Source organism: Prinia subflava, chromosome 24 (genome assembly GCF_021018805.1).
Source record: "Prinia subflava isolate CZ2003 ecotype Zambia chromosome 24, Cam_Psub_1.2, whole genome shotgun sequence".
In the NCBI taxonomy this organism is placed as follows: domain Eukaryota; kingdom Metazoa; phylum Chordata; class Aves; order Passeriformes; family Cisticolidae; genus Prinia; species Prinia subflava.
In genome coordinates, this window is record NC_086270.1 from 1,630,979 (window position 1) to 1,657,801 (window position 26,823).

The window sequence follows — 26,823 nt, forward strand, 5'->3', positions numbered from 1 at the left end:
CGGGAGCGAGGAATGGAGGGAGCGGGAAGGTGGGAAGAGCTCAGGGGACGAGGGTGGAACTGCTGCGGGTAAGGTGAGAGCCTGCTAGCTCTGAGCCCGCTCCGCCTGGCTGCCTCTGCTCTCCCCTTCCAGGTGTGTTGAGCCACCATCGCTGGCCGCTCCCTGCTGTCCCCTGCCGTGGCCCCGTCCTTCCCTCGCTCTCTTTGGGAAGAGCTGCAGTGGGTGATAGCAAGCGAGGCCCCGGGCGGTGGAGGAGCAGGGGATGGGATTCCCCTGCTGTCGCTGTGGCAACGCTGGGCAGGGAAGCAGCAGCAGCAGCAGCGGGATGCGCTGGGCGGCTGCGTGGCGTGGAGGGTGCGCTGGGGAGGCTGCGGGGGCCGGGCTGCGCTGACATCACGCGGGGAGGTGGCGCAGAGGGAAGGGGAGTGGGAAAGGGAGAGCGGGGACACTGCGGAGGGGAGAGCGCGGCACCGGGAGTGGGCTCCGGGGACAGGTAAGGGATGCCCCGGGGGCAGCGGGGCACGGGGGGCTCCACGAGCTGCTGGGGGATCAGCGCCTGCTTCGGCATCTCTGGGAGAGGTGCGGCGCTGGGGGATGGCTCCTGGGCAGCGGGAATATTATACAATGCCTGAACAGGCTGGCACAGCAGGGCTTGGCTGCGGGACAGCGAGAGCAGGGCACAGCCCAGCTGGCTGGTGCAGGAACTGGTGCAGATGCTTCCCCCCAGGAGAGCAGTGTGTGTGCCACTGGTGCTGTACTGGGGAGAGCCAGGAGCACCTGCACTTCCAGAACAGGATACAGGGGCTGGAGAGCAGCCCTGGTCCCTGGCTGCAGAAGGGGAGCAGAGTTCTCCCTAGGGATTAGAGCACGGATCATTGATGAAATCAATCAGAAGTTTGAGACTCCATCCCCTGAGCTGCATCTATCTCAGAGGAGGCTGTGAGCAGAGCTGGTGCACTGGGACCGAGCCCAGCAGCGCGTTTGTGGTGGGAATCCTAAACTGCACATCCCCAGCAGCCTCAGCACTTCCCCTGCCTGTGCAGCACCAGTAGTTCTGGGGAAGGCAGCCAGGTGAGGGGTACTGCCAGGAGCTCTCTGGATGTGGATCCTGGGGATCTGCAGACATGGAAGGCAAAATAACAAAGTCCTTGAAGCCTCTCTGCATGTCGTGTTGCCTTTTAGCACGAGGGTTGCATAACGGGATCTGTTTTGTTAGCAGAGGGAGCAAGGGTGACGGTCACCTCTGTCCTGCAGCAGCCCAGCAGTACCTGTGTGCTGTGCTGGCCCGTGGTCCTGGGGAGAACTTCACCTTTTTTCTTAATTCAAGAGTTGGGCTCGTTCTTTGCTGCTTGTGGCTTCCCAGCTCTGATCCCACAGCAGCGGGGTGTAGGCACTCTACACCTACACTCAGGCTACGCAGCCTTAGCAAACTAGAAAATGAGTTTGTGAGCACCCCACTCATCTGTGCTGACCTGATTGTGGCCTTTCAGGACTCTCAGTGTGTATCTGACTGAGGAAAACACGTCTGGGGTCAGAAGCCCAGTGTTGGTAACGCCTGTGGGTGTCAGAAACCAGTACGGGGGCGGAGATGGAGGAGGCACAAAGTAGAAACCTTGCTTGAAATCTAAGCACAGGGAGAGGCCAGTGCTCCTGTCATGACCATTTTGTTGAACCAACACATTTCCCGAGGCACTTTAAGGGCTGGGGGGCCATGACCCAGTGGGGCTGTGGAGAAATGCAGCCAGGAGTGCTTGAGAGCATAATTGCAACAAGAAGCATAAATATGCTTTAATTAGGGAAGCTGTTGCTGTGTGATTCCTCACCAAGGCACAGATTCTGGGTCTACTGGGACCGCTTGGGAGTGGCCCAGGTGGCCACACTGCTGCTTATGGGATGGAAACTGCCAACAGCAGCAGCTTGTGCTGCTCTGTGGGGCTTCTCTGGGAGCAAAGGGTGGGAGCCCCATGCTTGGAGGGTGACAGGCAGTGCTGTCACCCAGGTGGCTGCGGGGCCAGCTGCATTCCAAGCCTCTGGCATGGGCGGGCAGGGAGGGGAGGGCCCGTCAGCTGCTCCGTGCCAGCCCTCAGCTCTGCCCAGGGCAGCTGTGCTGGGAAGGAGCCAGCTCGGGATGGGCCCCAGTGCTCCAAGTGGGACCTTGCTGGGCACAGCCTGAGCTGGGCTCCCAGGGCCAGTTTGGGAAGGGAGCAGGGTGGAGTTAATGCTGCTGTTCTGCAGTTTTATCCCCGGGGTTGTGGTCATGCATGACCAGCAGTGGGACTGCTTCAAAGTCACGTTCCAACTTGGTTTCTTTCAAGGTTATTCAAAATTCGATGCAGGAATGGTATCAGGACCTCTCACAAACATAAAGGCCAAGTCACCCCCTCCTAGTCCTTGACCTTCTCCATGGCTCAGCTGGCTCTCCTTGCTTTCCCCCATATTTGCCTACACTGCAAAAGGGATGATCATGTGAATATTACAAAGCCTGGCATCTGCACAGCTGCAGCAGCTGAGGCTCTGACATGCTCCTGGTGCCTTCTTGTGACCCTGTCCCCACAGCCCTGCTCTGTTACCTGTGTGCTCAGCCCCCACCACAGGCTGTCACTGCCAGGCACACAATAACACAGAAATACAAGAACTGGGAACTCGTGCTCCCTCCTGGGAAAAGTGCTATGGATGTGTGAGCCTCTGCAGAGACCCAGAGCATCGGGAGGAGCTGCCTTCGTGCCAGTGTCCAGAGAAGACCCTGGGAGCTGAGCCAGGTCCTGTGAGACATTTTAATCCTTCCTATTTCACAGTCTATCTTGGCCACGACTCCGCTGCAGTGAACGTTTTCCCCTTCCTTTGTTAGGGGCACTCACAGGCACCTACCTTGTGTTTGTTTTCTCTCCTTATCTGGTGCCAGTGGGAGCAGGCAGGGCAGCAGTGCAGCAAGGAGAGTCAAGGAGAGTGGGAATAAATGTTCCCACTATTGCCTGGCCACCCTGGAGTCCCCTCAATCCTCTCCCTAAAGCCAGGCTGAAATTTCTTTCTGCTGAGGTAGCTGTTTGTTAAATAGTTGAGGTTAGTTGAGTAATCAATAGTTCTCTGGTTCTCAACAGAAATATTATTCCTTTGGCCAAATCAGCTTTTCTATCTTTGCTATAAACCTGCTCCTGACTCAGCTCTCGGAGGATCCAGGCACATTCCTGATTTACCTGCACAGAACCCCACTCTCCTTCTTTCCTCCTCCAAGCACCATTTTTTCTCTCTGAGGTTAAGCCACAAGGGCTGGAAGCACACGGAGAAACCTCTGGAGTCATTGGACTCTTCAGTCTCAGCCCTCCTCTTGGCCCTGCCCCAACTGCTCCTTCTCTGTGCTTGCTTCTCTAAGGAGAGAGGTGAAGGTCAGTGGGTTCCTCATGGCCAAGGGCATTGCTGACATAACTCCCAGTCCATGGACTCCAGGACAACTTGGCTCAGCTGAAGAAATATTGTTGCCATCCCACAGCAGGAGCTGTATCCCAGAGAACCAGGGCTGGAAGACAAGGAGCCCACAGCGAGGTTCCATGGCTGCATATAAATTTTCCTTGCAAACAGGCAAAGGCATCGACTCCCAGGAGCTGATTTCTGGTTCCAAAGGCTGGGCTGTGGCTCTGGGCTCCAATTTCCTGTGACTGAAGGAGGCCTCGGGGTTTGTTCTGCTGCTGGGGCAGTGAAAACAGCCTTGCTGTGCATTTTGAGCATCTCTGCACATATCTGTTCTTTCCAAACCAGAAAAGGTCACAGAAACCCAAGAGAAACCCACTTCCCTCCTTTACTGAACTCCTTCTGCCTCGCACATGCTTTTGTTGCCATCCCTTGCTTGCCAAAGGCAGGAACAAACACTGGGGTTTGGCAGGGCTCGGAGCCTTGGCGTGTTGGATGGGAAAGAGGCATTCTTGGTCCTGAGCCCGGGGACAGGGCTCTGCTCCACGTCCACTGCCAGATTTTCCAGCTGCGATTTCGCTGCTCATCCCATGCTGAGGGCACCGTTCCGGGGATAGGGAGCACCCCTGGGTGCTGGGCTGTGAATCGTGCAGGAGATCCATGGAAGAGGGGAGGGAATAGCTGGAGCAGGACCCAGAGCTACGTGAACCCCTGCATGCAGGGTTCACGTCCAGGGGGAAGCGCAGGAGTCAGCGCTGCCCTGAGAGGCTTTTCCCAAGGAATGCCTGATTCCAAGGGAGCAGGAAAAGGCAGAGGGAGGCCATGTAAAGCCAGGCTGTCTCTGCTTTGGTTAAATAGGGCTGTTTTTGCTGACAGCTCCTCCTGAGAGACTGCAGGGAGGGATGCTGTAACTCGGAGGCAGCTGAGAGGCTCTTGGCAGCTACCGCTGTTTCAGTGTCAGGCACTGGACTTCTCCTGGTGCTCAGGGGAAAAGGGATGGCAGCCTGGATCAGAGATGGCAGGGCTGGGCAGATGAGAGGCTGCTGCCTCCCTGTGAGGAGGATGCTCTGGAGCAACAGCAGGGCCTGATTTCAGAGAAGCATTTGAGGTCTCAGTGAGCACTGATCGCCCCAGAAACCTCCTACTCAATTTTGTGCTGTGCACAGCCCAGCCTGAGGCAGCACAGGGGGCAGTTTGCTCAAACACTGGTTAAGATATCCCACAGATGGCAAGCCCCAGAGAGGGATAAGAGTTTCTCATGGTGGTAAAGGGCTGAGGGAGAGGAGGGAGGGAGAAGAGGAATTTCCTGGTTGTGGTAAAGGTGGGTTGTGCTTGAAGTTAGAGAGAATGAGCTTGTGGTCATGGCATGGGGTTGGGGGAAGGAAAGCGTGGGTCAGCAGCAAAACCCAGCAGAACAAACCCATTTGCCTTTCCATGGCAGCCCAGGAACGAAGACAAACTACAGCTCCCCTCTCCCTTTGCCCACCTTGAACAGAGCACAGGGGGAACAGCCCTGGACTGAGCTGGGGGCAGGGGCCTGGACTGGGGAAAGATCTCAGCTGAGACAAGGGAACCCTGAGCAAGCACATGTTCGGAGTGAGAGGCTCATACATTCCCCACCTGGTTAATGCTGGCTCAGCCCTCTGGAAAATGACACGAGTTTTCCTTGCTGCAGGGCCAGGGGGCTGTGCTGGGAACTCTCTCTGCTCTCCCAGGCTGGCTGCAGGCGAGAGGTGCTGCTGGCAGGGTCCAGGATCACTGTTCTTTCCCCTTTTCACAGCTGTTGCTGGTTATGAAAGCAGGAATGTTCCCCAGGCAGTTCTCAGCAGGAACTGCCCTTTCCAGGGCTGACCACATGGGCTCTTTCTTCCTCTTCCCACCTCCTGACAGCAGTCACAGCTTTGGGTACGTTCTAGTCTTGGCAAAGCACTGCCCTTCCCTGCTCCTCTTCCTCACATGACACACAGGAGAGAGAGGCTGTGGCCTGTGGAAGGGGAATGTTTGTTCCTGGACTGAGATCAATACAATTCTTGAGCCAGTTCTCCTCCCAAAGCTCAAAAGAGAGAAAGAAGAAAAGTTGGGACCAGTGGGGATTTACACACCAAATTATCAGTCTGTTCCTAGCACAGAGATCCTGACACCAGCTCTCCTTTCCCCAGTGCAGGACAGGGGGCACAGCTTGCAGGAACACCAGGGCATGGTGTGGGATGTCATTATTTCTGGTCACATCTGATTCAGAGTGTCCACAGCACAAAGGAACTCGGGGCAAAGCTTGGGGAAGGCAGGAAGGAGACAGCAGGGCTTGCTGCTGCTGGAAGGTACAGAGCTCAGCAGAGGGTCAAACACCTCTGCAGGTAGGAGTTACCACGGATTTTAGGGTAGGAAACCCCAGGGTTCAGAGCTTAAGCCGGTTTCTAAGAGAAAGAGCAGGACTAGCAGGAAAGGGGAATGACTCCAGGCCAGCTTTCTGGCAGTGCTGGATACTCAGAGGACACTGATGGTACTGAAGGGGGTGGATCTGGGCCACATCCTAGCCAGGAGCTTGAGAGTTCTTTGGAAAACCCAAATAATGCAACTGAGCTAAGTCAGAAAGAAGTGGTCTGGCTAAGGCCAAGGTCAGTCTGAATAATTCCCTCCACTCTCTCTTCCGCTTTTGTGCAGTGAGGCAGGAAACTGAAAATTCTCTGGCCGATTTTGGGAGTCCAGAAGTCAGTGAGCAGTGATGATCCTGGTTCTGAGGAACAGATGAGAGTGTTAGCACCCAGCCCTGCACTCAGCTCCCTCCTGACTCCTCAGCACACAGCCACAGAATTTCCTGGCTTTTGGTTTCAGAACTCAGGGAAAATTCCTGCCACCAGCACTGAGTTAAATTAAAAGTTGGTAAATTCAGGAGGCTTCTTGCAACAAGGCACTAACCTTTGGAATTGCCTCAAGAGTTGGTAAAGTCAAATAATAACTGGGTTAGAAAATCCTGATTGTTTTATGACCTTTCACAATGTCTGTACTTCTGTACCCAAACAAGGGTCACCACACTGCTCCAAGACATGACCAGAGGGATAAAGGAAGAGTTTTCTTCCAGTCTTTTCCTGTCCTGGTGTGATTGACATTGCTCAGCTCTGTAAAACATAGGAATTACCCCAGGCCAGAGCAGCGTGGCTGGAGTGCCGAGCCTGTTCCCATAAAATCCACTTTGGGATGAGGATTCGGGTCTCTCCATGACCTCCTGACAAATGAGGGAAGGTGGATGTGGCTTTGCTGAAAGGGCTCCAGAAGACCCTGCTGAGGGCAGTCATGCTCTTGTCCCTGGAAGTTCTGCTGAGACCTTTCCCTTCCCAGGTGCTTGGTGGGATTGAAGCCCAAACCTCCTCAGAGGCCAAGCAGCCACGGGGACAGGCTTCATCCACCCCTGCCCATGGCAGCAGGTCCCAGTGGTGCTCAGTTCACTGGAGCTTTCTCCCACTAGCAGGTCCCTGTGAGCAGTGGATTATGCCCTGGCAACAGGGACACTGCGAGCCCCGAAACAGCAGAGCCTGCTCCACTACACAGCAAAATAGGTCGTGCATCAGCAAATGAAAAAGGACAGATGGTGTCTGCTAATACAGCTTAGTTTATGGCCTGCAGGATTAACTCACTAGTTGTCATGTCTGCAGAAAATAGGAAATGGGTGGGTCGGCTGGAGGAAACGTGTGGTGTGCCCAGCCCCACCTGTGCTGTGGGATGCACCAGCTGGAGAGGATGTCAGAGATCCTGTGGGGTTTGAGATGTTGCTGAAGGGCTGCCAGTGTCCTCTGAGGGCTCTGGAGATAGTGCCTTGTACCGAGCCTTCCTGTCCACCTTGGATTCCCAGAGTCCCACTGCAAAGGCCAGCGCTGCAGGGATTGATGCTGAGCTGAGCAGGGATCTCCAGCAGACACAGGGACACCCTCTGTGGTCTCTGCTCCAGCAGCTCTGCAGGAGGAGCCCGCAGCTTCCTGTCCTCTGCCAGCTGCAGGACAGCCTCCAGTTCAGCCTTTCAACTCCCAAGCACCCACGTGTCTGCAGGAGTAAGAGCGAAAGCTGAGGCAGAAGCCTCAGGTCTTTTCAATGCCTTCTCTGTGACACACTGTTCTCCTTTCCTGGAAACCAGGCCAGTGCCTCGCTCAGTTCTCCTTGCAGAAATCCAAGCCCGTGCCAGAGCTCTGCCTTGTGCATCTGCTCTCTGAAGGGCAGGACAAACTCTTCCTTAGCTCTTCGTGAGTGCTTCTCCTGAAGAATTCACCTTGATCTTGCTGCCTCTGCTGTGGCCAGGTTTGCTCGTGTCCTGCAAGAAGCTGAGCACCCCAAAAACCAGCTGGCATCAGGGAGATGGTCCAGAGCCAGGAGCATGCCATGCCATGCCATGCCATGCCATGCCATGCCATGCCATGCCATGCCATGCCATGCCATGCCATGCCATGCCATCTCCATGCCTCTTGGCCTTCTGCTGTCACAGGTGTTTGTCACCACCACCTTCTAACCACCGCCAGCCATCACAGGCACTGATATTTTCTCTAGTGACTAATTTGCCTGTGTTTATGCCAACACCAAACACTTAATTGTCTATTTAATGACTCAGGTGAGGAGGGAGTCTGGATCCTTCCTCCTGCTGTAGGGATGTGGCCAGCCCTATCCTGTTGGCAGCACCCTACAGTGCTAAACCTTCTCAGTTATAAATCCCCCATCATTAAGGGTAGCAGGTCACTGGTGAGAGTGACTTGAGAGCGGGGATCATTGTCACTTCTATCCCCAAAGCTGTTCAGTGAGCGTGGAGGTGAATAAAGAACACGGAACAGCCTGTGCTTTTATTACAAAAGGAAATGCTGCTTTTTGTAGAGGGGAAAAGCATGTCAGATTACTATTATAAGTAATTGCTTAACGATCCCTACCTTTGCGTCATTGCTGAAGTACATCCGAGTCCCTTTTTGGGGTCTCTCCTCCCTGCACGTGTGCCACCAACGGGGCCGAGCCCGTGGCCATCCCGGCTGTGGGAGCCCTGCAGGAGACAGGACGGGGGAGCTACGTGGGCACAGGAGCCTCCACATGCTTCCCCCTCGAAATCTCCCCACCTCCCACCTCTTTTATCAGCTGCTGACAAGACTTGCCATGTGTGTAGGCGGCTCCCAAGCTTCCAAGACGATTCCCCGCTCCCCCCACCTGCCATCCGTGAGAGGAGTGCTCAGGATTTCGGGGAGGGGGAGCGCGGCGTTCCTCCGGCTGCCGGCCTGTTCTGCCAGGCCTGCTCTGATGATTTCGGAGAGCTCCATGTGGGAACTCTCTCCCAGGATTTCACATGACAGCCTCTTCCCCAGAAAGTCGCAGCAGGGAGTGGAAGATTGCCATGCGTGTGGGTGTTAGGAGGGAGCAGAGTGGGATGGGGAGATGGAGGGGAGAGGAGGTGTAACCACAGACTAAACCAGAACGAATCCTCTTGGAAGAACCTTGCATTTGTGATCCCAAGGCTCCCATCTCCTGCCTCTTCCTCCTCATTTCAAAGAACGTCAATCCTTGTTAAGTCCAGCAGAGAGAAGAGGAGTCGAGCACAATCATCTCCTTCCTTCCCTGAACACATCTCGGGGGACCAGGAGAGGCAAACAGAACATGAAATAACTGGATAGAGGCAGAGCTGTGCACACTGGGGAGAGCCCTCCCCAGCCACGGTGTCTTCCCTGGAGAGCCATGAGCGGCTGTTAATGACATCTCCATCTGACAAACGATCACAGTGCATGTCATTATGAGCCGGTGCTTCCCCGGGGCCCTGGCAGAAAATGACCCCGATGAGCTTCAGTTCTCGCAATCACAGCTGCTCCCCGTGAACGTTCAGCGTCCCTCGAAGGGCTCTCGGGGGGCTAAACCTCGGCGAATGCCTCGGGCAAGCCAAGATTGACAGCCCTGCTCTGGAGCTGGGATCCCTAAAAGAGGAGTAGGGAAGCCCACGTGCCCCTGGCACAACTCTCCAGGGCAGGGAGCTGGGGGGAGACCTCGCACGGCATTTCTGAGAGGTTTAAAACCTCTGTCTGTCCCTCATCTTCCTCCAGATGCTGTGAGTGCAGCACATCTCAGGTGGGTCCCGTGGTGGGTCCTCAGCAGAGAGACCCCTGAACCTGCCACCTGCATTTTGGCATCCTGATGCACCTAAACCCCTTTAACAGCCCTGGCTGTCCCACCTTAATAGGGCCAAAGGTCTCAGCCTGCCCAGCAAAACCAGAGCTGAGTCACTGCCCAGTGTCCCTGTGTGAAAACAAGGAAGAATTCCTGGTGTAAAGCTGCTCTCTTCCTTCCCGCATTTCATCAGCAAGCAGCAACACGAGCCGGGTTTTCTCTAAACTCCATCTGCTATGGAATGCAGCCCGTCCCCCTTGAATAACCCCCCATCCCCGCCTGGGAAAAGTGGGAGAAACACTGAGGAGACCCAAAGATTTCTAAAGAAAAGAGGCAGTGCTGGGGATAGGTTCACACCTCGGTGCTGGCATTCCAGAGGTTTAAGGCAGATTGGATCTTTGTGTGTCCTGAAATAGCTGTTTCAACACCCCCTGTGTCCTGCAGGCCAGGGAGGAGGGTACCAGGCAGGTATTTCCCATACCTGTGATATTTGGGTAACCAGGATGGGGAGGAAAGTGGGCAAAAGGGATGTGGTAGGAGCTGGAATTTCAGTTTTATCGGCTGCAAACCTAAACCGACGTGCCTCCTGCCAGTGTCCCACCGCAGCGATATTCGCGGTCAGGCACACCCCAGTTCCTCCATGCAGTCTGAGTTTCACAATCCCTTCCCAGCAGCCCAGCCTCTGCTTTCACTCTCTGAATGACCAAGGGGAATTTTCATTACATCACCAGAGGCTCTTCCTCCTCGATAGCGACAGACTGTCACTCTGCTTTGCAGGGGGTTTTTGGGGTGTGGGTGACGAGGGTATTTCTCTGGAAAGAGAAATATCACCCCAAAGCAGGTCCAGCCCAGCTCAGCCTCTCCCAGTGGCTCCATCCAGGCTGGGAACTGGGCGGTGTGGGGTGGCTCCAGCCGGTGTCTGAACAAAGCTTTCTCCCTGGAAGCCTTCCTGGGGGATAAGGCGCTTTCAGGCAGCTTTAAAAGTCGCCTGTGCCAAATCCAGAGGGGTCGGAAGTCAGCAATCTTCCAGCTTTCTGCCAGAGTAAGCAAAAGCAAATTTGCCTATTGGAGCTGGGATTTGCAGAACGATTCGCTGCAGCGTTTGAATCCCCCTCCACGCCCTCTCCTTCTGTATCTTTTTTGTTTGTTTGTTTTGGGTTTATCTTTTCAAATATCCTCCAGTTTAACGGTCAGGCTGGTGGCAGCTTCCCCGCAGCTCCGGGGAGGGGCTGATCTGATCGCGCTCCCAATCCGGTGACTTTTCAATCAGCCTCTTTCCTCTCCTCCCTGGCAGCTTGCTTTCCTGCCCTCTCCTTCCAGTTCCTGGCTGTTTGTTTTGGTTTGGTTTTTTTTTTTTTATATTTGAATCAAAACAAACTACCGGGTTCAAACTGCTAGTCAGGAACACGCTGAGCAGGAGCCTTTGCTCCTGGCAAGGGCTGTGGAAATTCGCCATGGAGAAACACCTCAGCCACGGAGAACTTGTTTTTAAGTAGCTGGGCTGTCTGGACCACAGCGGGGTCCGGACAGCTGGAAATCTGTGTCTCAGAGCTCCAAAAAAGCACTGAGTTCCCTCAAAAATACAACCACTGGCAAGAGCTGTGCACAGCTTGGGAGCAGGAAGGATAGCTCTGAAGTCACTCGGATTTACCCTGGCCTCCCCCAGCCTTGCTGGTATCGTGATTCCTCATATAAGGCAATGAAGAGTCATTTCTGCCCCATCAGCCCGTCCTTTCCCAGGAGCTCCAGATGGTTTTGCTCTCAGTCTCTCTGTGTCTGCACTACTGGTAATTCAGGCCTGTCTCACATTAGCTTTTGAGCTGAAAGCTTCCCACAATTAGAGTCTGTGCTTGTGCGCTGCAGAGGACGTAGGGCTGAGCTGGCAGAGCGCTGTCTGGGAGATCCATCCCACACACGAGTCCTGTTCAGGTTTCTCTATTTCAGTCAAGAGTGTGATTCTTCTAGTGAAATCATCAAAGCAAGACAGTCTCTGCTACAGATGGGCAGCGACAGCCATTTGAAGATGCCTCATACCTGGCTTGTTGTTGATTTCAATGTAATCTCGTTTTACACCAATATAACATCTCCCCCTTCTTCATCTGGCTCTTCTTTCCCATGGAAAATACGTTTTATTCCTTTCCCTTTTCCTCTGGGAGCTCCATTCCATCAGGGAAATCTTCATGCCTGCCCAAGGACCACAGCTCAGCAACTCCTGCTCAGAAAAAAATGTGTTCCACAGACACCCTCAAAGCATCCCTGCTTCTCTTGGAGCAGAGCTGTATGGCCCTTGCCAAATTAACTTGCTAATTAACAGGGTTTTTGATCTCAGGCAGGAATTTACCACTCAGAGGCCAAACCCAAGTGTGGTCCAAAACTTCCAGCTGGTCCAAAGGCCTGTGTGCTGTGGCAGGAATGTGAAGAGCTGACAAATGTCTGGGGAATGCAATTTCTGGAGAGGGACTTGGGTGTAGCAGACGTCTTGGGATAAGCAGTAAGGGAGGGTGTATGGCAGGCACAGAATTAATGGAGAAGGAGCACAGGGAAAAGCAGGATTGCTGCAGGGCGTTTAGGAAAGGACGATGCTTCATTTGTGCAGGTGATTTACTCCTTCTGTGCCTTCATTCACCCATCAGACAGGGAAGTGTCATCATTATCCCCACTGTGCCGACAGATCTGGGGTCTTTGCCTACAGCAATCCAGCAGCACCAGCACCGAAATCCTGGTTCCTTGTTCCCACCCCTCTTGGAAGAATCCCGGTAATAATAATCATGCAAACAGGCTTTGCTGAGAGAGACAATTTCAGGAATGGTGATAGCTGGGAGACAGTGATGGAGCCACACTTGTCACATGAATAACCACAGCCTGTCCAGTCAGAGCTGACAGTCTAAGGCAAGGCAGCTCCTTCTGTGCTTATTTAAGAAGCTCTTCGTAGACACAGCAGATCTTTCTGCTTCGCCTCCCCTGCATAATAAGAAGCAACGTCCTTCCTGTTGGTTTATCTGCCTTTGGATGGGATATGAGGCTGGCAGACCCCTCTGGGCACGGGGGAACCCTGCAAGGAAGTGGAGGCTTTTAACTTTCTGCATGAGTGCAGTGAGAATGTGGGTTGTAGTTTCAGTGCCTCTAAACCTGGCACTCAGGGAGGAGTTCCCAGCTAAATAAATCTTTTCGTGATCTTCAGAAACGTTATCAAGGAGGGACACAGTGAGGGACAAGCTGCTCCACTGGGATGGATGGATTTAGAGGGCGATCCTGAGGTTATAGACACCCCTCTCCAACGAGAGATGTTAAAAAGCAAACTGCCCCAGGGTTTTTTTTAATAGAAACCTTTTTTTTCTGCACAATCCAGCCAGAAGATTCACCCCATTCCAGGCTCTGCGTGAGGCAGCCATGGCAGTGCTGAGTGAGGGATGTTGAGGAGAAGATGTGAAGCTGAAGGGAGAACAATAGAATAGGCTGAGTGGGAAGGGACTCATCGGGATCACGGAGTCCAACTCCTGGCCTTATGCAGGACACCTCATGAATGCCACCGCGTGCCTGAGAGTGTGAAAACAGGAGCGCTGAGGGGACCCAGGGACTGAGGGCTGAGAGGAGCCACAGAGGGCACTGAGGGGAAATGGGGAGCAGAAGGGAGACAGGGGTGTTTAGAGGACATGCGAGCGCTGAGGGGAGATGGAGGTGCTGAGGAGAGTCGGGCGCTGAGGGGAGATGGAGGTGCTGAGGGCCGGGGGGGCACTGAGGGGAGATGGAGGCGCTGAGGGGAGCAATGGCGCTGAGGGGAGCAATGGAGCTGAGGGGAGCAATGGAGCTGAGGGGAGCAGGCGCTGAGGGGAGCAATGGCGCTGAGGGGAGATGGAGGCACTGAGGGGAGATGGAGGGGCTGAGGGGAGATGGAGGCGCTGAGGGCTGGGGGGCACTGAGGGGAGCAATGGTGCTGAGGGGAGCAATGGCGCTGAGGGGAGATGGAGGCACTGAGGGGAGATGGAGGAGCTGAGGGGAGATGGAGGTGCTGAGGGCCGGGGGGCACTGAGGGGAGCAATGGCGCTGAGGGGAGATGGAGGCACTGAGGGGAGATGGAGGCGCTGAGGGGAGATGGAGGCGCTGAGGGGAGCAGGGGCCGAGGGGAGCAATGGCGCTGAGGGGAGATGGAGGCACTGAGGGGTGATGGAGGCGCTGAGGGCCGGGGGACACTGAGGGGAGCCCAGAAGCAGAGCGGACACTCAGCTGTACCTGGCTGAGATGCTTCAGAGCCACTTACAGGCAAGGCAGCCGGGGCACGCAGACAGGGACAGCAACGGGCACCGCGGCTGCCCGGGGGCGTTGCCCACAACCGAAATGGCGGCGGCGCGGCCGGGGCGGGGCGGGACGAGGCGGGGCCGCTCTCACCCGGCCCCGGCGCCGCTTTCGTTACAGCGCGGCCGAGGCAGCGCCCGGCGGGACGCGGCGCCCGGAGCCCCCGGACTGATCCGCTGCCTCCAGCTGGGACCCCGCCGCCGGTAACACCGCCGGGCCAACCTCTCCGCCATGGGCTCCGAGCGGGACTCCGAGTCGCCGCGCTCCTCATCCATCCACTCGGCCGCCGCCAAGTGTCCCAAGCCCGGCCGCCGCCGCCGCCTCTCCTTCCAGAGCGTCTTCTCCGCCGCCGCCGCCTCCGCCGCGGGCGGCCGCCGCCGCGCCAAGGCCGAGCCGAGCCCGGCCGCCCCTCCGCCGCCCCCCGCCGCCCCGCCGGCCCCGCCACCGCCGCCGCCGCCGCCCCCCGAGGAGGCTCCGGAGGTCCCGGAGGGCGAGGAGGAGCTGGAGTGCCCGCTGTGCCTGGTGCGGCAGCCGGCGGAGAACGCGCCGCGGCTGCTGTCCTGTCCGCACCGGTCGTGCGGGGCCTGCCTGCGGCAGTACCTGCGCATCGAGATCACCGAGTCCCGAGTCAACATCTGCTGCCCCGAGTGCAGCGAGCGCCTCAACCCCGCCGACATCCGCCGCCTGCTCCGCGACTCCCCGCACCTCGTCGCCAAGTACGAAGAGTTCATGCTGCGCCGCTGCCTGGCCGCAGACCCCGACTGCCGCTGGTGTCCGGCCCCCGACTGCGGGTGAGTGCCGGGGGACACGGGGGGATGCTGCCGCTCCGTCCTGGGACAGCCCGGGTAACGGGGGAACTGGTCGTCTCTCCATCCTGGGACACCTTGGGGAGTGGGGAACCCGCTGTCCTCTCCAGCCTGGGACAGCGTGACCCATCGTGGGACAGCTTGGCAGGAGAAACCTGCTGTCACCTTAGGGTGCTGCCCCATCTGTCTGTCCTGGGACGTCTTGGGGGAGGTAGATTCCCGTCCCGGAGGGATGCTGCCTGTCCCCAACACATGCTGGGATAGCTGGGTGAGGTGGAGCCCAGTGTGGGTTGCTGCCTGTCCCCGGCAGGTCCTGCGGATGGCATCCCGGCTGGGATGGCCCCGGGACACCCGGGGAGGGGTGGCTCACCCTCTGTAGGGTGCTGCTGCTGCTGATACACCTCTGGTCCCGCTGTGTCCCATGAGGAGCCCTCGCTGCAGGGGTTCTTGGCTTATCTGCGGTCTGTTCAGGACAGCTGATAGGCACTGGGTACTAAAATTCCATCTATCCCTAATATCTCCCTCGAGCACAAGGATTTGACCTTGGGGATTGTGAAAACATAGACAAATCGGGATAGGAGTGATATGATTGAAGGGGGTTTTAGCAGAGCCATCGTTTCCCTCATTTAACAGAAACCCTTTTTTCTGCACGAATGGTAAGTGTGGACTTTCCCGGCTGTGTGTTTTGCTGCCAGTCCTGGGGACAGTGCATGGGGACAGCACTGCAGCCCTCAGCAGTGGGGAAGAAGGAACCATAACCAGTCACTTTTTCCCAGTGAGGACGTTAATACACGACACAGAGGAGTGATGTTGACTCACTGTCCGTTGCCCAAGTGAGGAAACGTCTGTCTGTCCGTCCAGAAGTCAGCCCAGCCAAGCCTGATGACTGTGTAGTTATGAACGTGTTGCTTTCATTTTCTCTTCCCTTTTCTTTTAAACGAACTCTGCTCGGTTTCTGTTTTGGGCGGTAGCCAAAGCTGCCTGGAAAAGGGCTTTGTCGGGGAACTTGAGAGGAGCACTGCAAAGTTGAGCTACAACTCAGCCTGGATGGCAATTTTGGGTAGCAAGAACATGAAAGGAAAGTCTGACCTAGTAGTCGGAATGGAAAAGGTGGTGGGAGGACTTGTGATTTAATCAGAGCCTTGTAATAGGCATCCTATGCAAATCAGTGAACCTGGCTCAGGTTACCCATTTCACGGCCTCTTGAGCATCCTGTATGAGGGCTTGTTCCCTCAGAGGGTGAAGTTAACAGCAAACAACACCTTTGCTCCTTTCTGAAGCCAAATCAAGTGCAAGATCTCGATATTTCAGCAGCGCTGGGGATAAGATCAGGGAGATAGAGCAGGTTGTGCCGCCACGGAGGGAATGCCTCTGCTGGTAACCGGCTAGAGAAAATCCAGTTCCTGCTCAGCAAATCTCAGCTCCTCGACTATTGTGATGTTATCTGTGCCCAGGATAAGGTGTACAAACAGCGACGTCACCCGGGCTGGCTGGCTGGAAGGAGCCAGCTCCAGCTCGGGGCCCGGAGGGCGTTGCCTCTGTGACAGCAGCGCAGCCTGAGCCTGATCCCTTCCTCTGGGGGGGTTTGGGCAGGCTGGTGGCACACACGGCTCCTTCTCCGAGCTAAAGCCTCCTCCCTGGTTAGTCAGCGAGCAGGATGAGCCTGGTGACAGTGCTGGCATCCTCCTCCCGCTGCCCAGAAGAGCAAGAAGCGACCCCGGGGCTGTTGGAGATGTTGGAGACAGCTCTGGTGGACCAGCGCTGCTGGTGTGTCTGTAACGCTCGAACAAAGGCTGCTGGAATCAGCCCTCCGGCAGGGAGAGGAATTAATCACCCTATTCATTCTTCCCAGCAGAGCCTGTGTGGCTGTGCTTATGTAAAATCAGGGTATGAATTATTTACAGCGGGCTTTCCCCGCTGTAGTAGTGCCAGAGTACGGGAGCGTAGGGCTGGGGGCACGGCAGAGTGATGTTTGTCGCTGAATGTCACCCACCGCTGTCACCCGAGCTGAAACTCTCCAACAACGTCATTTCAGTGTCAGGGAATCAAGGCTTTATTGCTTTATTCTGGTCAGGATGTACAACAGGAATAATTTTATCCACACGTACCCGGCTTGTGCAGTGAAATCCTTCCATCCCACCTGGTTCTTTACCAGACTTTTCACATTTTTATACATTAAAAAACCCAAAGAAATTCACATTACTTGGTCTTAATTACACAATGATTCGATCTCCTGTTGGTTATTGATCCCTTCGATGCTAATTTGGCCCTCATTCTTTGGTTCTCTTATCGATCTTGTCCCAGACCAGGTGTCTCCAGCCTCACCAGGGGGTGATGTTTGTTGATGTCCCATTATCTCCTCTGTTTCTATTGGCTCCTCTCAATCTGTTGATATTCAGCTCATGAGGCCTCACCCGGGCTTTTGAAGAGAAACTTCAATTCCCCTCCCCTTGGGCAAAGGCGAACAAAACCCCTGAGTGAAAATAACAACAAAAACGCTAAAAGTTGTATCGTTTCCAACGCCACCAAGGTGGGCAGGGCTGGGGTTTAGTGCCACCGAGGTGGTGGCATCAAGGAGCTGTGACAGCACCCTAAAAACATCCTGTGCCTTCCTTGCATCCTGCAATGTTTCCTAAATGAAAAAGCCTGGCTGTGCTGCCCAAGAGGAGGAGGAGGAGGAGAACACAACACCGGTGCGTGTTGCCATAGAAACCCTGGTCAATTGATGCGCCATCAATCGCAAAACAAATCATTTTCTGTGTTTGCAGCTCCGGGTTTTTCCCCCCACCCTCGCTACAATCAGGTGGTATCGCTGTCTAGTGTTTGTCACACTGCAGCTTCCCAAAAGCTCGGGAGGAAAACAGAACCTTTAAAGAAGATGGAGCTGTGTGGGCTGAGATCCGTGAATGGGCAGGAGGAGGGACGGAGGAAACTCGTGGCCATCCAAGGAGGGGGCTGGAAGCGATTCCTGGGGTCTAGGGAGACGCTCACATTGCTCTGTGGGGAAAAGTCAGGGAGGAGAACTCAGTTTCCCTTCTTATCTGCTGGGGTTGAGCCTGAAAATGGTCATTTAAGTGTCAGGGGTCAGTGGAAGAGGAGAACCACTGTCCACCCAGCTCTGCCATGACTATTCCTCAGCATTTCACTTCAAAACCCACTTTCTAGTTGACTTTGATGTGGAGATGTGTTATTTCTTTCCCCACTAGACAGTCCTGCAGCTTCTTTCCCCACAGCTGTGGGCTTGTGCATGATATTTGTCATTTCAGCTCCAGCAATAAAATATAAATGCTGATGATTTTAATTTCTTGAGTGTTTAAAAAAACCCAACGTTTCGAGCGAGGAATTAATTTAGAGTGTGGGGTTGCTTAATATATTACACTGAGCTCTCCTAGGCTGCTGTCATGGTTTGAAATAGCAGTGTCACAACACAGCTGGGCAGAGGGAGCTTTTCTTTTCTGTTCTGCCAAGGGCAGGCCAGAGGCTCGTGGCAGAGTGAGGATATTTAGTGGGATATTCCTCAGGCAAGGTGCACAGGAATCAAATTCATCCCTCCCAGCCCTCTGGGCTGTCTGCATCACAGAATTATCATATAGGAACAGGGTGATTTGGGTTGAAAGAGACCTTTAAAATTCATCCAGCCACGGGCTGGGGCACTTCCAGGGATGGGTTTTTCCCGTCTCTCGTGCTGCTGGGCTCAGGGGCAGGTGTGTGGATGCACAGGTAGAGCTGCAGTCGTGCCTGCCAGCCCTCGGATGCTGTTTCTTTGGCGATGCTGTCGTAGCCTGGCAGGATGAAGTTGCTCCAACTCCCACGGGATATGAATCACTGTGGTATGACACATTCAGTGGTTCTCACGCTGCTGCCTCGGAGAAGAAGAGGCAAATACAACTCGAGCCACACGAGCTCTGAATATGAAACCTGAAATAGGAGTTATTCTCCTCTGACCACTAACAAATATACTGAGGGTGAGGAACAAAAATACCCTTTTGCCATATGGGTGTTGCAGGACTGGGAAGGCACTTCTGGAATTGCTCATGGCAGCCCCTGCCAATGGAAACAGCCTCATCCTCAGTGGCTGTCAGTCAGATTTCTGCAGCACAGCCTGGTGATGCTGCTTGGGCTGCTGTGTACACAGGACACTTCCTTCTGGGCGTGTCACACTGCTGTCACAGTGAGCTGGTTGAGCTTGGCCTCTCTCTCTTGCACAGTTGATCATTTTGCTCCAGTTTTGGCTTGTTGCAAAGGCAGGGCATTGTTCTTAACCGCTCTTTGGAAAAGGAGATCATCAGGAGCTTGTTGACTTAGCTACATATGGAACTGTTATTCCACTTTTTTAGACTCATTCAGTTGATAGAAGTGCCCAGGACAAGCTCAGCTTCCCTAGACTCCTCTGGACCTTACAGCATCCACCCCTAGGTCTGTCCTGAGGAAATGAGGGATGTGTGTGCCTGGAAAGAGCAGCCAGAGCCCATTCTGGGAGGAAAGCAAGGAGTCAGCTGGGCACACTGGGCCAGACAAATCTGGCCTCCGTGAATCGCCAGTGAGAACTGCCAGCAGTCACTGAGGAGAGAACAACCCAGCATCTCAAGCTGCCCGCATGAAAGGTCCCTGCCCTGCGTAACCCAATTAGCACTGCTTAATTTCAGGCCCTGCAGAGCACAGGAATGTGTCTGCTGTGGAGGCTGCAGTGCCAGCCATCAGGAAGGAGACAGAGGAGATGGGCTGGTGCCTCTGGGCTCTGCTTGAGCCTGCTAACTTTGTATTTCAATTCTCCTCCCTGCAGATACGCAGTGATCGCCTACGGCTGCGCCAGCTGCCCCAAGCTGACGTGCGAGAGGGACGGCTGCCACACGGAGTTCTGCTACCACTGCAAGCAGATATGGCACCCCAACCAAACCTGCGACATGGCCCGGCAGCAGCGGGCGCAGGCGCTGCGGGTACGCACCAAGCACACCTCGGGCCTCAGCTACGGACAGGAGTCCGGGCCGGGTATGGATCCACCCATTTCTCATAAATATCCCAGGCTGTGAGACACCCTCTGGGCTCCAGCCCCTTGCCCTGCATGGCCCCAAGAGTCATACCCTGATTTTTTGGTTGGTTGGTTGTGTGTGTTTGCTGAGGCACCAAGCTGGGAGAGACTCTCTAGGCTCCAGCTCCTTGCCCTGCATGGCCCCAAGAGTCACACCCTGATTTTTTGGTTGCTCAGCTCTGTGTGTGTGTGCTAAGAAAGAGGCACCAAATTGGGAGAGACTCTAGGCTCCAGCTCCTTGCCCTGCACAGGATGACCCCAACAGTCATGCCCTGATTTTTTGGCTGCTCAGTTGTGTGTGTTTGCTGAGGCACCAAGCTGGGAGAGACTCTAGGCTCCAGCTCTTTGCCCTGCATGGGCAGCCCCAAGAGTCACACCCTGATTTTTGGTTGCTTGGCTCTGTGTGTGTGTGCTAAGAAAGAGGCACCAAGTTGGGAGAGACCTTCTAGGCTCCAGCTCCTTACCCTGCATGGCCCCAAGAGTCACACCCTGATTTTTTGGTTGCTGGCCTCTGTGTGTGTGCTGAGAAAGAGGCACCTCTGTGCAAGCCTCCTCCTCTCAAAGCCTGAGCTTCTTTTCCTGCAGCTGTAAAACTCACGAGTCATTTCCCCTCCTCCTGTGTGTTAGAACACACGTGATCTCTTCCAGCAGCACCAAACAGAGCAGTAGGTGATGATGTGCTTTGGGTCCCTCTGTGTCACGGCAACTCCCCTCATCCGCCCCAGCTCTGCTTGTGGCTCTTTTGATCTTGGATGTTCTTGCTTTTTTGCTGATCTAAACCCTGAACAACAGTGAAAAAGCAGTCACTTCTTAACTGTTGCAGCTTCAAAGTTGCCCGGTGTGGTTGTGAAGAGCAGCATTCATGGCCAGCTCTGCTCTTGTGCACTGTTAGGTCTTGGTAATGCCAGGTACCAAAAAAAAAAATGCCAACCCACAGAACTCCTCCACTGCCTGGCAGGAGCTGCTGTGTCTGCTGAGTTTGTGTTCCTTAAAAATAACTCTATTGACTCTGGAAGTGGGCAGTGAGGCCATTTTTGAAAGCCCTGCCCTAGCCCCAAACAAAACACCCTGTTTTTCCTTCTGTGTGAGGAGTTTAAATATTAATTCCCTCAGCGTGGAGCTGCCCTGGGTGGTTCTGAGGTGGCTCAGTGGTGTGCCAAGGTCCAACATGCCCCAATTTAGAGAACCCTAAGAATGGACAGCACAGATACTGCCCCAGCCAGCAGAAAAACCCAGAGTGAGAGTTTTCCTGTCCTGTTAAAGAAGAGATCCCTGCCAGGAAGGGCACTTAGCCACGGGAAGGGAGGTTTTTGAGACAGTGGTTTCTCCCACCGCGCCGTGCTGGATCCAGCCTGGTGATTAATAAGGTGTGAGGCGGGCTCACAGCTGGATTTCATCTTGCTGAGCTTTGCAGGGGCCAGCAGAGCCCCGAACCACGGCACAGCCATTGCACAACCACGGGCAGATGACGCCTGAATTAAGGGAGGGATGAAAGCCCCTTGTCCTAGTCTGCCAGCAGCCTCAGCAGCCGTGTGTGGCTGCAGCCCCGTGTCCCCCAAAGGTTTGGGGTTTCTCCAGTGCCTGTTCTCGCAGTTGTTGTGTTGTTCTTGGCCCCTGAATCACCTCCGTGGAGCAATTCAGCAATGGCTCGTTGTGCTGGGCAGGTATGACTCGTTCCCAGTGCTCAAGCATGAATCCTGGAATACATCCCGTTCAGGATTAGAACAAGCTTTTAAAAGTGGCTTTTGTTCCCAATCCCTGCTGTTGGTGGGGTCTGTCACATCAGAATTATCTCCTCTGAGATAAAGACACGCCGAGAGCAGCAAAGGTGTTCTGCTGCAGAGAAAACAAAGATTTCAGTCCCTAATGAGAGCCCCTGGCTGATTCTTCAGTCTCACAGCAGAGATCCCATCTCACCCCTCGTTTCCTCCCCTCAGCCGATGACATCAAGCCGTGCCCACGCTGCAGTGCCTACATCATCAAGATGAACGACGGCAGCTGCAACCACATGACGTGCGCCGTGTGCGGCTGCGAGTTCTGCTGGCTCTGCATGAAGGAGATCTCGGACCTGCATTACCTCAGGTGAGCAGGGCAGCACCTCCTGCCCCCCTCGGGCTGCCTGGGGGAGCTCACTGCCCCTGCTGGACTCTCACCCTCTCTCCTCAGTGGAGTTTTATTGTTTCTGACCCGAGGAGGTGAACTCTGCTCCCACTTTAAAGCGTTCAGATGCTCTTCCCACACCAAACAAAGCTCCTGGTACAATTGCTTTAGAGAGCTCTTGGTGTACCAAGTATTAAACATAGACCTAATAGTGTTATATTCACCTTTTGGGGGGGAAAAAAAGACAGAAGACCTATTTGTATTTTCCACCTGCTTCCTAAGTTTTGGGTTTTATTCATGTGCAAGTTGAACTTGGAGGTGAACTCTGCTCCCGCTTTAAAGCTTTCAGATGCTCTTCCCACACCAAACAAAGCTCCTGGTACAATTGCTTTAGAGAGCTCTTGGTGTACTGAGTATTAAACATAGACCTAATAGTGTTATATTCACCTTTTGGGGGAAAAAGAAGACTTATTTGTATTGTCCTAAGTTTTGGGTTTTATTCATGTGCAAGTTGAACTTGGAGGTGAACTCTGCTCCCACTTTAAAGCGTTCAGATGCTCTTCCCACACCAAACAAAGCTCCTGGTACAATTGCTTTAGAGAGCTCTTGGTGTACTGAGTATTAAACATAGACCTAATAGTGTTATATTCACCTTTTGGGGGGGAAAAAAGACAGAAGACCTATTTGTATTTTCCACCTGCTTCCTAAGTTTTGGGTTTTATTCATGTGCAAGTTGAACTTGGAGGTGAACTCTGCTCCCACTTTAAAGCATTCAGATGCTCTTCCCACACCAAACAAAGCTCCTGGTACAATTGCTTTAGAGAGCTCTTGGTGTACTGAGTATTAAATGTAGACCCAATAGTGTTATATTCACCTTTTGGGGGGAAAAAGAAGACTTATTTTTATTGTCCTAAGTTTTGGGTTTTATTCATGTGCAAGTTGAACTTGGAGGTGAACTCTGCTCCCACTTTAAAGCGTTCAGATGCTCTTCCCACACCAAACAAAGCTCCTGGTACAATTACTTTAAAGAGCTCTTGGTGTACTATTAAACATAGACCCAATAGTGTTATATTCACCTTTTGGGGGGGAAAAAAGGCAGAAAACTTATTTGTATTTTCCACCTGCTTCCTAAGTTTTGGGTGTTATTCATATGCAAGTTGAACTTGGGGTTCTCAGGAGCTTACAGGAATTGCTGGAGTGCTAATGCCATTTTTTCCCCTTCCATGAAGCCCCTCTGGCTGTACATTCTGGGGCAAAAAGCCATGGAGTCGTAAAAAGAAGATTCTCTGGCAGCTGGGCACGTTGATTGGCGCTCCTGTGGGCATTTCCCTCATCGCTGGCATTGCCATTCCTGCCATGGTCATTGGCATCCCCGTGTACGTGGGGAGGAAGGTGAGTGTGGGGGGCAGAAGGGTTTGGGGTGTTCTCTGTGCTGACCAGAAATTTGGAGCTGATAGGAAGGGTGGATCTTGTCATAGAACCCAAATTCAGTTTTCTCTCCTAAAGCTTCTCTTATCTCCTGGGCTTTGTGTGGGGAGGTGGTGGCTGATAGCCCTGGTGGCCCTTCAGGCTCAAGCCCTCCCAGATGCATTTTTCATTTCTCTTGTGCCTTCAGGAGCACCCAGGGGGTCCCTTTTGAGCCCATCCTGTACTTGTGGTTGCTTCTTCTTCAACACAGCCCCTCCTTTTAGCTGTGTTCTCTGAGGAGATCTGAGTTCAAAACAAGATTCTTCAAGGGTTCATGCGGCTGGCAAAGCTGCAAAATCCCTTCTCAATGTCCTCTGGGTGTCTGCTGTCCTCACCTGGTGCTTTTTCTCCCCTCAGATCCACAGCAGGTACGAGGGGAAGAAAACCTCCAAGCACAAGAGGAACTTGGCCATTACTGGTGGGGTCACCTTGTCTGTCATTGCCTCCCCAGTCATTGCTGCTGTCAGTGTTGGTAAGTGGGCTCAGCCCCGTCCCTTCTGCTGCCCAGTAGCCACTGAGACAAGCAGGTAGCCCAGCCCTGTGCCATGGGGGTGGCCAAAGGACAATGCAGAAGTTGTGTGTGGGTTTGGGCACAATGCCCTGTCTCACTCCTGATGTGCTCGAGCTGACCCAGAGCCAGCACAGGGCTTGTCTGGAGCACCAGCTGGCAGTGCCACAGCCCATCCTGGAGTCCCTTGTCACACAGAGCTGTCCCCTGTCCTGGTTTAGTGGCTGATGTCTTGGGGGTTCAATGCTCTCGGGGCTCCCCCGCTCAGCACAAAGGGTTCCTCCACTGTCTGTGTGCAAAACTGTGAACTGAGGCCTTCAAAAGCGACAAAAACGTGACTGAGAGAATCTCTAAAAAATCTTTTCTGTCTGGCCAATGCATCTTTAAGCTCCTCTTAACCCAGCTCGTCCTTCTCTCCAGGAATTGGGGTCCCCATCATGCTGGCCTACGTCTACGGGGTCGTGCCCATCTCGCTGTGCCGGGGCGGCGGCTGCGGGGTCAGCACAGCCAATGGAAAGGGAGTGAAGATCGAGTTTGATGAAGATGATGGACCCATCACAGGTAATAACTGATGGGAAGGGGGTGAAATAAAATGATCTTGTTGCCTCTTGTGGTGAAATGGTTCGAGGTCCTGATGTCTCCCAAATCTGAGCTGAGACATCACAGCCGCGCGCTCCCACTGCCGATTCCAACCCGCTGTGCTCTCCTTCCCCGCAGTGGCCGATGCCTGGAGAGCCCTGAAGAACCCCAGCATTGGAGAGAGCAGCATTGAGGGGCTGACCAGTGTCCTGAGCACCAGTGGCAGCCCCACGGACGGGCTCAGTGTCATCCAGGGCAACTACAGCGAGACCGCCAGCTTCGCCGCCCTGTCCGGGGGCACCCTGAGCGGGGGCGTCCTCTCGGGGAGCAAGGGCAAGTACAGCAGGTAACTGGGCTGTGGGAAAAGCAGAGGGCTTCCCAAGGCCTGTGTGGCTTGAGTGGGTTTATTTTGGGGAGCTTTCCAGGAAGCTGCTTTGATCTAGGGGTTGTGTCGTGGTGTTTTTGTGTCTTGGTGTGTTGTAGAATAACCAGGTCTAGGAGATCACCTGGGATGATCTGGAATTCAGAGCCACCCAGGGTGGGGAGGCACTGGCACAGATTGCCCAGAGAGGTTGTGGGGTCCCCGTCCTTGGAAATGTTCCAAGGCCAGGTTGGATGGGGCTCTGAGCAGCCTGGTCTAGGCAGGGGGAACCCAAACCATTCCACGATTCTGTTTCTGGAGTCAGTGCCAGTCTAGTTCTTGCAAGGAGAACAGATCCCTACTGAGCTCCTTCAGACCACAGAGCTGATGCTTCAGCTTAATTGGCAACAGCACAGAGCTCCTGCCTGCCCTGCTTAAAGCTATTCCAGCCCTGTTATCCCAGCCTGGAGGCTTTGATGCTTCCTGTTCTGCAAGCAGGGTCACTTGCTCTCCAAGTCAGGAGGTTACACCACAGTTTTCCTCCCCACTTGCCTGTGAGTCAGTTTGCTGGGTAATTAGAGCCACGTGTTGATGTGGCAGCCAGGATGTAATCACGGCCCTGTGCGAGATCCGTGGAAATCAGCTCTTTGCAGGAACCGTGTGAGTCATGGATGTAAACACGGCTTCACCTTCGTCATGGAAAACGGAATGGATTTGCCTAAATGAAGCAAAAATGAGAGTAAATGAGAGCAACCAGTGGGGTTAAACTCCTGCCACCTGAGCTGTGCCAGCTCGCTGGGATTGTTGCTTTCCCGTGAGGAGCGGGGATGGGCTGGCGCTCCCTCATTTCTGAGGAATCCTCGTCTTTCCTGCAGGCTGGAAGTCCAGGCAGACGTCCAGAAGGAGATTTTCCCCAAAGACTCGGTCAGTCTGGGGGCGATCAGCGACAACGCCAGCACCCGAGCCATGGCTGGCTCCATCATCAGCTCCTACAACCCCCAGGACAGGTGGGGCACGGGGAGGGCAGCGTTGGTGGGGGCGTCCCACGGGTGGTGGGATGGCTGTGTGGGCACCGGGGTCCGTCCTGCCCCCAGCACGGGAGGAGGGCTGGGGACAGTTTGGGAGCAGCCTCCGTGCGTGGTGTGGGGCCTGGGGAGGGAATCTGCAGCCCAGCACCCTCAGAGATTCTTGTGGCAGTTTGAGGGGACTCTGGAGCATTCCCAGCTCATCCCAGGGGTGATTTTGGCTCTGTTAGGAGTATTCAAGGAGAGCAGCGAGCGATGAGCTCGTGTTTGGAGGGTGTGTTCCTCCCAGTACAGCCCAGTTGAACCCAGCAAGTGCTCCCAGTAACATGAGGCTGGTTGTTCCTGCAGGGAGTGCAATAACATGGAGATCCAGGTGGACATCGAGGCCAAGCCCAGCCACTACCAGCTGACCAGCGGCAGCAGCACCGAGGACTCCCTGCACGTCCACACCCAAATGGCCGAGAACGAGGAAGAGGAGGAGGAGGAAGAAGAGGAGGACGACGACAAGCAGGAGCAGACGTGCAAACACCAAAGCTGTGAGCAAAAGGACTGCATTGCCAGCCAGACGTGGGACATCACCCTGGCCCAGCCCGAGAGCATCCGCAGCGACCTGGAGAGCTCGGACAGCCAGTCGGACGACGTGCCGGACATTACCTCGGACGAGTGCGAGTCCCCGCACTGCCAGCCCGCTGCAGGCTGCCCCCAGACCCCCAGAGCAAGAGGTGCCCAGAGCCCAAGTGCCCACCTGAGCCACTGTGCCCAAGCCGAGGGCTGCCGGCTGGACGAGATGGTCCAGCTGGAGTGCATCGAAGCCAGAGTGTGACCCGAGCACTCTCCCTGTCACTGCAGCTTCTGGGCCAGCCCTGTGTCCCTGCTGGCTCCTGTTTGCCATCCTGCAGCTGGCTCCCCCAGCCTGGCCTCGGGGAGTTGCTGTTTCTTATGTGACAGAAAAAAAAAACAAACCACAACAGAAAAAAAGGAAAGGAAAAAAAAAAATCCTCCCCCGCCCTCTTTTTGTTTTAATTTATTGGTTCAGACTCTGTGAGGTGTGTAAGAGTGTAAATATGTACGTGTGTCTGTATGTCTGCAACCATCCCAAGAGACTCTTGGAATAAAAACTGGTTATCATTCGA

At 54.5% G+C, this 26,823-nt stretch overlaps 1 protein-coding gene and 1 long non-coding RNA gene across 2 annotated transcripts; one reads left to right on the forward strand and one right to left on the reverse strand.

Moving 5' to 3' along the window:
* The first annotated feature begins 362 nt into the window (after positions 1–362).
* RNF19B (ring finger protein 19B) lies at positions 363–26,823 on the forward strand. The gene is made up of 10 exons (XM_063419230.1): positions 363–493; positions 13,936–14,606; positions 19,405–19,610; positions 21,588–21,732; positions 22,980–23,142; positions 23,575–23,689; positions 24,146–24,286; positions 24,443–24,650; positions 25,541–25,672; positions 26,039–26,823. The coding sequence occupies exons 2-10, from the start codon at positions 14,047–14,049 to the stop codon at positions 26,511–26,513; spliced, it is 2,145 nt and encodes a 714-aa protein (XP_063275300.1). The 5' UTR covers positions 363–493; positions 13,936–14,046; the 3' UTR covers positions 26,514–26,823.
* Positions 1,544–13,945, reverse strand: LOC134561878 (uncharacterized). The gene is made up of 3 exons (XR_010082996.1): positions 13,753–13,945; positions 8,310–8,416; positions 1,544–7,715 (listed from the first exon to the last, which is right to left on the reverse strand). It is a non-coding gene; the product is annotated as an uncharacterized LOC134561878 (long non-coding RNA).

Coding starts and splice junctions, on each gene's coding strand:
- RNF19B (XM_063419230.1), top strand. CDS start 14,047: ATGGGCTCCGAGCGGGACTCCGAGTCGCCGCGCTCCTCATCCATCCAC. Junction 21,733..22,979: donor TCGGACCTGCATTACCTCAG/GTGAGCAGGGCA, acceptor CCTTCCATGAAG/CCCCTCTGGCTGTACATTCT. Junction 25,673..26,038: donor TCCTACAACCCCCAGGACAG/GTGGGGCACGGG, acceptor TTGTTCCTGCAG/GGAGTGCAATAACATGGAGA.